The following is an 11,402-nucleotide window of genomic DNA, read 5'->3' on the forward strand; positions in this document are numbered from 1 at the left end:
ATTTATAGACCATAAAATGAAAAAAATCTAAATTGGCAAATCACAGTACATTTTATGTGAACTTGATAAAAATAAACACACTGCACGAAGGGAATAAGCCAAAAAGTGACTTGTCGTTTGATGACAGTTGTTGAGAGTTCTTGAGTGAATTTCCTGATGTGGGATGCGTCTTCGCTGCAGTATAGCTGGCACACGTGTTCCGTAGTTGACCTTGGAGTTTTGTGGAGCTCGGTTGACTTCCTGCCATATGTGTGTGTGTGTTGGGCTGAGTTGCATGCCTATTCATTGTGTGCAGTGTGAATAGAGGGGTGTCCATTCGTGTTTTATAATTGCAAGAACATGAACGATACTTGACCTGATGTGGTTGAAGTTCGTAAGCCTGGCGCGTGACGCAGGTGGTAGCCGCGTAAACAAGAATGGTTGGAAGGTTGTAGTGTACACTTTGTCGGCTGATGTTGCGAGTGAGACAAGAATTGTCACGTGATTTGAGGGTTTGTGATGCGTGATCTAGTGAGTGACCGCTACAAGGGACTCAGGTCCGATGGAGGTTAACCTAATCAGCTGAAAGTGTACAGTCCATAAGTTTGGAACTTCAAAAGAACCTCATTAGAGTTAGTGTTTTATCAAGCATATTGAATGAGTAGCTGCAGGGGCGGCCAACTTTTACGAATCGGGCGGGCGACATTCAACAGTAACCTCTTCCGGTCCGGCCTTCCTCGGGGGAGAGCGAAATTTTTGTTCCCAGAGATAAGGAAATGCTAGTTATCCATGGGAATTAGCTTAGCGCCTCCGCGGAAGTAGGCATTTACATACAGAAAGCTTCGTAATGAAACTACTTGCACAACATAAGCTCGCGGCTACCAGTAGCTATTTCCGCAACCCTAAACTATGAGGGATGAACTTCCAAATGACCTACAAGATCAGCGTGGTATTCAAGCACGACCAAAACATCTGCAGAAATCCTTGGTCATATTACTGCTGGGGAGGAATCACTTCGAGAATTCATATATCGACCCAGCTGGGCTCTGACCTGAACAGATTTTAGGAAGCACAAACGTACACTTCACTCATTGCTTGTTTGGAGATCTAACCCAAACCAACGGTGCGCATACGAACGAGAATTAGATGGAACATGATGTCCCCACCACGACTTATGGTAAGGGAAACCAGGAGAACATTTCCGCGGCAAGCGAGAGGTAAAATAGCCCGGTTCAAGGGAAATAAATCCCATAAGATATCATCAAAGGCCACTGTGTATATGAATTTCAGCCGATACTAATAAGGATTCAGTTGAATCCCACTTTGTGGCCTCGGTTACACCAGAATAGTCTTGAACCACATTGGTTACCGTATTCTGGCCAAATACAGACTTCTTCTGCCACACAGATGAGCAAGCGTCGCATTCAGGTGACTATTATTCGCAGAAGGCAGCTAGCTGAACAAGGTTGCAGTCCACATAACTAAGCCCCATGTTTGACCACATTACTTTTAAAAGCCTTGTCAAAAAACCCGAAGTGCAGTTGAAGGGTATCACCGAAAGCCAATTTTCCCGCTTTGGCGTTGAACGGCCGCCTGTTTCTATCTCGGAGCGAACGACCCGATCAGACTGCAAGTTCAAATGTGAAATGAGCCCTGCTAAGTAGAATGACTGCCTCGTCTTCCCGCTACTGGTGATCCATTTAGTAGTATATGTACACACCTATTTTTCATACGGACGTTCCACGGTCCTTCCAGGCGAGAAGGAAGTGCAATGTTCAAAACGTGCGCAGCAGGCGGTTAAGTTGCTGTCTTCAATAGATCGAGCGGATATAGATCGCCAGTTGAAGTTCAATTCAGTAGAATCAATTGTTGCAAGACTGTTGGGCCCCCAGTGCAACGACAACCAGTCGACCAGCGTATCGGCTCATAATCACGGAAACCATTTATATGGCATGTAATCATCACGAGTCCCGACTACCACACCACAGATTCCCAGTCGAACCTCTCCAGGCTCAATTTGTGTGTGACACCAAAAAAAACCACTTGTCATGCCATGGGAACCACATCACAGCCAATTGAGTTAGCAGTATTGCATAGTATAACCTTGGTAGACATGCCATAATAACTCGGTTTTACCTGCACTGATCGGCTAAGCGTATGGATGACGTTCGAAGGAAGACCACCATCCGATATCTTAAAAAGTCATCTACTCTGTTTTGACAGCCATGCCGAGAGTACCGATAGAACTGTCCTTCGCTCCCTGGATCCGTTCGCAGCAAGTGAACCTCAAAATGGGCCGATTGGAGATTCAGTGTGCGAACACTGAAGGTGGCTAAGTAGACAGGCTTTCTGGTTTGAAAACCGACCTTGAAATGTGTAGGGTTGTAACTGAACTCGGACGTGCAGAAGCTGCAGATGAGTGTGATGCAGGGCGAGCAAAACGGTCAGTCCTAGAGCTGGGACCTGCGGAGAAAGTATTCAAATTTGGGCAGGGGAGGGTGGAAGACGGAAAACGTGAAAGTGTAAGAAGGGGGGCGTCAGGCAGGAGTATTTTTCGGTTACCCGCCCTGCTTACTCGCAGCAAGTAAGGCGACCCGGCTGATGGCACCACTCGACGGCCGACGTGGCATGAGACTATGGTTAGTTGTGTATGTCATGGTTGTACGAGGGCTGGGATACTGCCAGGGCGCCCACACCTAGACAGGAGAACGATTAGGGTCCTCAACCAAAGCCTTTGACTCAAAAGCCTAACCGCAAGGCAATGGTGTTTGGCGGGAAAATGCAAACGCATGACCATTTCTACGGAAAAAGTGGCCACATGTTCCAACCTCCAAACTGGAGGGCCAGGAGGCTGTGTTCGTCAGACCATTGACCAACCTGGTATGAGAGACCGCGCGGACACCCCCCAGTATATCTCAGTGGGTCTCCGAGGTACACAAACCGCCACACCACGGTAAGGTTCAGTCTCCTCGTGTTGTACTCCCCATCCAGCTACACCGCATCGAGAGTGTAGGAATTCGAGTGGATAGATGCCAGACAAAAGAAGAAAATCATAAAAACAAGTGAAGTGGACACAGTCAAGACTATTTGATAATGTAGAAAATAAGTGAGGGAGAAATACCGGGACGAAATATACAATGTTCTCCACTTAAAATGGGAAAATGTGAGTGAAATATCACAGCCTCTAAGAGAAATTGTCATCTGATTCAGCAGCCAAATCAAACAACTGATCATTATTGACGATCAGCACCTTCGGGTCATACGCATCACCAGCATCACGTGCTTTCTTACGCATAATCGAAGCCAGACAAAAAGGTGCGTTGACCATGGCCTGAGCGAGTGTGGTTACCGGAACAGAGAGCCAACGAGGATAGAGAGTGTGTACTGGTTTCATTAGAATTTTGTACAGCCGTTCGCCAAGGCGAAATTCCGTGCGATTACAAAGCAACACGCCCGGACGATAGATGGCAAGGTAGTTTGGAAACACGCCAACAGCCTTCAGGTCCTCTTCTGTTTCTCCTTTCAGACGCAAATAGAAAAGTGTGCTCTTTGGATTCGAACCCTGTGTGTAGAAGGGGAGTAGAAGGAAGCCGGAGGCCAACGTTACCACCACAATGCCCCAACCTATTTAGGAAAAAAGTTATTTATCTTTGGAACCGTTTCACTCTCGACTAACAAGTTAGGCTCCTATCATTAAGTTACAAGGGTTCTAAAACTGCTATGCTGCGATGAAATCTGTTCGTTTCGACCTACTTCCAGCATGATAAATCAAAGATCCATGACTCTACTTGCTTTCCGGTGGGCAGCTCCATAGGAAGTCCTCTGGACTCCCATAAGATCTGTAACGTAATCAGCTTGGAAAATAGAAAAGTCGCTCATTGCAATGAGTGGTTCGCTCTACTATATACACTAAAATTGAGTCCATTTAAGGAAAAAACGAATGTTCAATGCCTTCCTCACAGCCTCGCGTACTATCACCTGCTGTGCTGGTATTGGGTCTGTGCGCCAAGCTTAGCGAACAAGTCAACTGCCATCTGATCAACATTCAATAAAGTCAACCGAGACAAATTACTATTTGTTTCGATGACTTGCCATTTAGGTGATAGACCTTTGACCTAAACACAAGAGTACCAAATACGACCGATGGGTGAGTGTTATCTTGACCACGGAAACAATCGATCTGATCGTGGTTGTCGGTCTATGTCGCAGATGTTCGTTACTGCGTTGCTGTAGAGTCGCCTTTCCGTCAGTTCTCGATCCTCCAAGTGTAGAAACGCATGATGAGAATGCGCAAGACTGACTTGCACAGCAATCCCCATCGTAAGGGCTGAGGTCACTCAATTTTAATAGTTACTTATCTATGGAACAGCGTTAAGCGCACCAACCAACAATTGCAGCTTTGACGGACGTTATCGGTTGTCTTATGTTCATTTTTCCTGTGCCTGGTTGGAGACGCTACAAGATATGGCTGCCAACTGATGTCAGTGGCCCACCTTTACTCTTTTCTTTACAATAAGGCTTCCAAATAAATCATGGTTGTACGGCAGTGAAGCATCGGTGTTGAACACTGTTGTCAGGATGTTGATGATGATGATTTCCAGTATGTATGTAATCCCCATCCAGCTACACCGCATCGAGAGTGTAGGAATTCGAGTGGATAGATGCCAGACAAAAGAAGAAAATCATAAAAACAAGTGAAGTGGACACAGTCAAGACTATTTGATAATGTAGAAAATAAGTGAGGGAGAAATACCGGGACGAAATATACAATGTTCTCCATTTAAAACGGGAAAATGTGAGTTAAATATCACAGCCCCTAAGAGAAATTGTCATCTGATTCAGCAGCCAAATCAAACAACTGATCATTATTGACGATCAGCACCTTCGGGTCATACGCATCACCAGCATCACGTGCTTTCTTACGCATAATCGAAGCCAGACAAAAAGGTGCGTTGACCATGGCCTGAGCGAGTGTGGTTACCGGAACAGAGAGCCAACGAGGATAGAGAGTGTGTACTGGTTTCATTAGAATTTTGTACAGCCGTTCGCCAAGGCGAAATTCCGTGCGATTACAAAGCAACACGCCCGGACGATAGATGGCAAGGTAGTTTGGAAACACGCCAACAGCTTTCAGGTCCTCTTCTGTTTCTCCTTTCAGACGCAAATAGAAAAGTGTGCTCTTTGGATTCGAACCCTGTGTGTAGAAGGGGAGTAGAAAGAAGCCGGAGGCCAACGTTACCACCACAATGCCCCAACCTATTTAGGAAAAAAGTTATTGGTAAGCCAAGTGCAATCCACTTCATAATCTAGTGCTGCAGGTCGTAAGCGAAAAACAGAGGAAATATCACAGCATCAAATGTATACATAACATCCTGGTTTGAACAAATTCACACCTGTCCCGATGTAACTGTTTCCACTTGTCCATATCAATGGGGAAAATCTCAGTTCTACTCCGACCAGAATGCAACAGAAGCATCGACCTTCGGTCACATGAGGCTTTGAACTTTGGTCATGTGACATCAAAAAGGCAGGTTGCCGCTAATCCAGAAGCACACATTGGATGTATATGGACGCACCAACAATATGGAAATTATGGGGTCGAAATGCCGCAGGTTTCATCAGAGATGACGGACTAAAAAAGCCAAACTCAACTACCGTGCCCTTTGGTCTGATCACAATTGAAACTATTCTCCGCTGTTCGATCACCTAGGTTCAGTCAACGACCAAATCCAGAGTTGGCTGAACTTCGAGTGGGTAGTTAGCTGTGCATATCAGTCCAATGAGTTGCATAGACTGCACCCCATTGCACCAGACTATCAGGGTTGAATACAGATGACATTAATGGGGCTTTGCAACAAAGTCCTTTATATGAGCAGTTTACCCATTCCACGTGAAAAACTTACTGCATGCGCATTGACAGACACATAATGTTAAGGCAATGAGCAATGATGAATTACTATCACCGTCGATCTAGAGTTGAATGAAAAAAAACTGGATTCAAACGGACGACTCAGCGACCAGCACAACCAGAACAATCACTGGGTCGCTGTTCACTCGTTCAACTGTAACACCTTTACGGTGCTTAGCTGCCATGCCACAAGAAGGAAGCACGAGACCTGGGATACTGCCAGGTTGCCCAAGCCTAGACAGGGGAAGCCGAGAGGCACAGGTCAGGTTCGAAACACGGACTTGGGCCATCTCGCCCCGTTAGCCGTTAGCTCAAATTACAAATATAGCAGTCAGTTCTGAGGTTATGATTCAGACACATCAGACGCACGTCAGTAGAGTAGTGATAGCACACTGGGAGTTCGAAACCCGGCAGAGGTTAAGAGTATACCCTGCTCACGAATTCTAACAGAAGAGAAACGATAATGCAAAATTACCTTCGTCAACCTAACATTTCTATTGGCTAACTGGTCTAATGGTAATAGAGGACAATAAGGACTCTTCAGATGACGGACACATTTTCCAGAATCCATTATTACAAGCTATATGAATGCGCATAGTACCGAACGCTCGTTCGCCAGTAATGTGTATCATCTTCTATACAAAAGCATACCCATTTATTTTCATGAAGGAAACTACTCACAAGGTTGCTGAAAACTCCTCGACAGCCCACGACCGGTTTCGCCCTTCTTGAGGCTCGTCGGGTAGGCGCAGTTACCGAGTTTCCGTCACCTTGCGCTGCCCAAGCCTAGACAGGAGAAGTCGAGCTGCAAAGGTTGGGTTCGAACCAGGGCCTTCTGATCAGTAAATTCGAGCTTTAACCACTGAGCCATCTCGCCCGATACGGTGTCCTTGAACTAGGCGCATCTTTACCTAGCTGGGGGAGGTGGATGAATAATTTTTCGCCCACACACGGCGCGTATCGTGAAGCATCCTATCCACAATGGCGAGATAAATGTGAGAGATCATTCCTGAGGTTTATGCTGAGGAATCTATCAACACGCCAACTTCAACATCAGCTTCAAAATATCGCTACCAAGAACTATTTTTCCATGGATCCTCCCGAACGGGTGTTGCCGTCTCTGTTAATCGTTATAATCTTCACTGATGTCCACATCGAAATATGTAGAGCATTGGCTACAAACAACACCTTGCGTTGCCCAAGCCTAGACAGGAGAAGTCGAGCTGCAAAGGTTGGGTTCGAACCAGGGCCTTCTGATCAGTAAATTCGAGCTTTAACCACTGAGCCATCTCGCCCGATACGGTGTCCTTGAACTAGGCGCATCTTTACCTAGCTGGGGGAGGTGGATGAATAATTTTTCGCCCACACACGGCGCGTATCGTGAAGCATCCTATCCACAATGGCGAGATAAATGTGAGAGATCATTCCTGAGGTCTATGCTGAGGAATCTATCAACACGCCAACTTCAACATCAGCTTCAAAATATCGCTACCAAGAACTATTTTTCCATGGATCCTCCCGAACGGGTGTTGCCGTCTCTGTTAATCGTTATAATCTTCACTGATGTCCACATCGAAATATGTAGAGCATTGGCTACAAACAATGTTGTCATCATACATAATCACTGATGAATCAGAAATGGTGTAAGAACACTGAAGCTCGATTATCATACAGCCATGTGGACTTATCGGGGTAGGAAGCCATTTCAGAATAGAGAATAAAGATGGCAAGGGAGCAATTGCTAGTCTATAATAAATAACTGAGCGACCACAGCCCTGAACAGACATCGAGAACGTCCCCAACATCGTTCAGATTTTGCGAAACATTTAGTAAACTAAAGGGGGAAGCCACACGGACTTCCAACTGAAAAACACATCGCACCGCCAGCAGTCAGTTTCTGCAACAAACTATAGGTGATCCTGTAGAATCTTCAGCGTCGCTTGCAAATGAATAACGTATCTAGTCCATAAACAATTGTTTCCAAAGTCTCCACAAAATTTTGATTCAACCGTAGTTGACTATAACCAGTGGGGATGCTGAGAACGCTATACTCGGAAACGGTCAATGGTCCGCTAGGAAATATGTGATCGTGCGGAGCAGGGTTATGGGATGTACACCATGTGTGAATACTAAGTGAGTAGATGCAGTACAGTCTGCTCCCTGCATGCTATGGTGTTGTTTGTAGAAAACAATTGGTGAACCAATAGGGCCGAAAATGTAATGGATGACGATGTGACGAGTGAAACGTTCAATGAATACAGCTGTGTGACTCAATCGACGAACTGTGGACCGGATACTGCTGAATGGCGTTTTTGTTCTCAATGGACCTTAGCTGAACCCATATGTCAAGAAGGATGAAACGACGTGCCGTCTCGGTCAGTTAGATGAAGGTCAGAGTTTTCTATTCATCGTGTGGACCCCAATACTCATCGGATCCCTCAGAAATGAATGCACGTTCATCCGATATTTTTTCGATAATTCAAAGGTGCTACAACCTTGTGAGGTAGTCCTTTGTTATCTCGACTTGACATACGAAGGACGCAAAAATGCATACTGAACTTTGAACGGCGTGGAAGTATTCATGGTTTCGTGAGAATTGATTTGTTGTCAGAATACAAAAATTTCTCCCACGTTCTCGAAGATAATAAGAGATAAAGCTCGACTAATATGAATACCCAGACACTTCGTTAGGCAAGCAACATGTTCAGGAGTCATTTGAATATATATTTCTTGCACTGGGTCCAGATTCCGACCAATGTTGCCCCGAGCGCACGCACTACGCGAAACGTCATTGAGGCCACCGGCTCTTCTCGATTTCCTCCGCTGACGTTCAAGTTTTCAACAACAGCTACTCATTGAATTTGTAATTACATCTGGTCTGGTGTAGAAAGGAATCTTTTGCTGAGAGAATGCAAAGTGCAATCTAAGTAAGGTGAAACTTAGTGTAAGAAACATGTGATGTATTTCAATACTCTGCTGCTTGTAGACGACGTCAGTATGTCCCAAATGTTCCTGGAGATCATTTCTCTATCCTTGTGCAGCACAGTCTGTAAAGTGAACATCCGGAGAAAAACAACGGTTCTGTTGTTTTTTTGGCGGAGAACACTACTTATGAGGTTGCTGAAAATTCTTCGACAATCACGATCATTCCGCCCTTTTTCGAGCTTATCAGATAAGCGCGGTTCCCAAGATTCCGTCAACTTTATGTTCCACTTGAAACCAAACTGTACAAAACTGGCGAGATACACTCATCTGTGCGCTAATTTTGTTTTGAAAGGAGACTATGCTGAATCTCAATCCGGAGATATCTATCAGGAAAAGTTCCACCATAACTCTCGATCGAACGAATCCGATTGCGACACGGTTGCTGCTTTTTGCAGTGCCCCTTCAGGCACAGATAATTCCTCTACTCATTAAGACAATAAACATTCATGCTACAAGGACTTTCGGTGGACCGTTATCTTGCAGAATTCTAAAGCGTAACTCATCACTGGGTCTTAAATCATGGTGGAAGTCCAGAACCTGTGGTAACTGTGCGTGTTGAACGAAGCTCAAAAACGGTTATTGACTGGATTAAAAAGCGATCCTGATGTAGTCTGCAACTCGTCGGGCGCACACTATGATCCCTTATGAGTTCTCTGAATGTCTCAGTGACGTTCCGCAAACGGAATGCTTAAATTTATCTTTCTATTGGTTTTCTAATGCAACTGGATTCAAGTCCTCAATCATTCGTGTTCCGGAGCTACCAAAAGATTTGTCCAAATGGAGGCTTGGTCGTTTTGTGAAGTGATTTTGTTTCACAACCTAATTTTAAAGAATACCGCTGTTGAGGGGACTCCAATAAAATCTCACGCGGACAGGTCTAGGACCTAAAAATAAGCTCCGGGAAGATTGTACAATTTTGAAGTAAAGCAACACATTCCTGCACGGCACTTTACAAGCAATAGATGTGAAGGACGTACCTGTGAGCTGACAACGTGAAGCTCCTTGCAGCCAGATGCCAAACTCAGCTCTGCTATTTTGATTACATAATCGTGGTCTACAATGCGCATTTGCTCCCTGCCAGACTTCTGCAACGTGGTTCCGAGAGCAACAAACCCCACATCGGCGTCAGAAAACAGCAGTGCATGGTCGTCCAGCTTGTCAAAATCGAGCACATGTTGAGAGAATTTCTTCTCTGCCACGTCCGATTCGACTCCATAGTCTATTTTGTCAACCTGTCGCCGTCCGATTAGCGTAACTGCGTCATATCGCGAATCTTTGGCTAACGCCTTGACAAGAGCTTTGCCTGTTTCGCCGGTATAGCCAACAACGAAAGCACGAAGTAGGACGCTCATAATGATTGGTGGGAAATAACATACTGAAAAGGGATAACACCGTTATGCGTGAGGCAAAACAAGCCGTGAAACAGATAAGCACACGTTTTCGCAGTCACTAGCTGGGTGACAACTCATGAATTTACTGTTTTCTGACAAGGATAGTATACTAGTCATTATTGCTCTTGAATTGTCCACACGGTTCATTTTTATGGGTCTCAGTATCATCCTTAAAAGAATGCGGATCGTTTGGAGTTGTTTATAGCCCAATCCAATGTAACGTGTTCAAATTGTTCTCATAAGCCATGCGTTTCTAACACATTGCTTCAACTTTCTGGCGGACAAATGTTTCCCCAGTATCGATTGTGTCACCGTTGCCAGTAGCGGTGTTCAAATTCTTGGAATTCAACGAAAGGTCTCAAGAGGTATGATGTATTAATGGATAACAATGAGTGCTGTTCGTTTGTTTAACAACAACCTGGAGCAACCACCTGGGTGTTCTTCAACATCCACTCAAGGATTATCCGGACGAGCATGTGAAGCGTTTTATATTGCACGGAACGCGACCCATGTTGGAAGTAGAAAAGCCTCACATCAGTGTCCACACTGATGCTACTTTCTCTGGTGATAATGACGACCGCTGATTTGAGCGCTATGAGATTTTCACGTCACCCTGAATAGAGCAACCTTGCTGTAACTTTTTAGCTAGACTGCCTAGCTGACGCTGCGCTGAGCCTGCAATCGTTTAGGTTTGCAAATGACATTGGGTCAGTACCACTGGAGGTATCTTTTTCTATTAGAATGCTCGGAACTCAATGGCCGTTCCTCTTCAGGATATAGGTAGTTTTTCAAAAGTCTGCACGCCTTCCCCTTCTTTTTACTTTTTACTAGCGCCTTTTTCATTTATGGTTTACGACAGTAAAGGGCCTTGACACATTCACGGTGATGATAACCACATTCCAATTTTCACAATAGCCAAATGTTGTGCTCTTACAGCAAACGAGCTCCTCCCCTTTATCTTTGAACAAGGCAATAAGAAGGCAGCCAAAACCAAGTACTTTCGCTCCTTTCAAAAGCTTAACTTCGTCTCCTAATTCATTTGTAGCGATAGAGCAGGTCAAATCCGCCTGTGAATTTGGTGATGTGTCGATCGGTAAAGCTGAGGACAAAAGGCCAACTGGGCAGCTTTTTCCGAAAAG

At 45.1% G+C, this 11,402-nt stretch overlaps 1 protein-coding gene across 1 annotated transcript; it reads right to left on the bottom strand.

Moving 5' to 3' along the window:
• Positions 1-2,960: 2,960 nt before the first annotated feature.
• Positions 2,961-10,244, bottom strand: T265_00601 (hypothetical protein; the record flags this gene model as incomplete). Its single annotated transcript, XM_009164429.1, has 3 exons — positions 2,961-3,541; positions 4,862-5,173; positions 9,850-10,244. 3 exons carry the CDS (start codon positions 10,222-10,224, stop codon positions 3,164-3,166), a joined length of 1,065 nt encoding a protein of 354 aa, XP_009162693.1.
• Positions 10,245-11,402: the final 1,158 nt, after the last annotated feature.

This window comes from Opisthorchis viverrini (assembly GCF_000715545.1).
Source record: "Opisthorchis viverrini unplaced genomic scaffold opera_v5_6, whole genome shotgun sequence".
In the NCBI taxonomy this organism is placed as follows: domain Eukaryota; kingdom Metazoa; phylum Platyhelminthes; class Trematoda; order Opisthorchiida; family Opisthorchiidae; genus Opisthorchis; species Opisthorchis viverrini.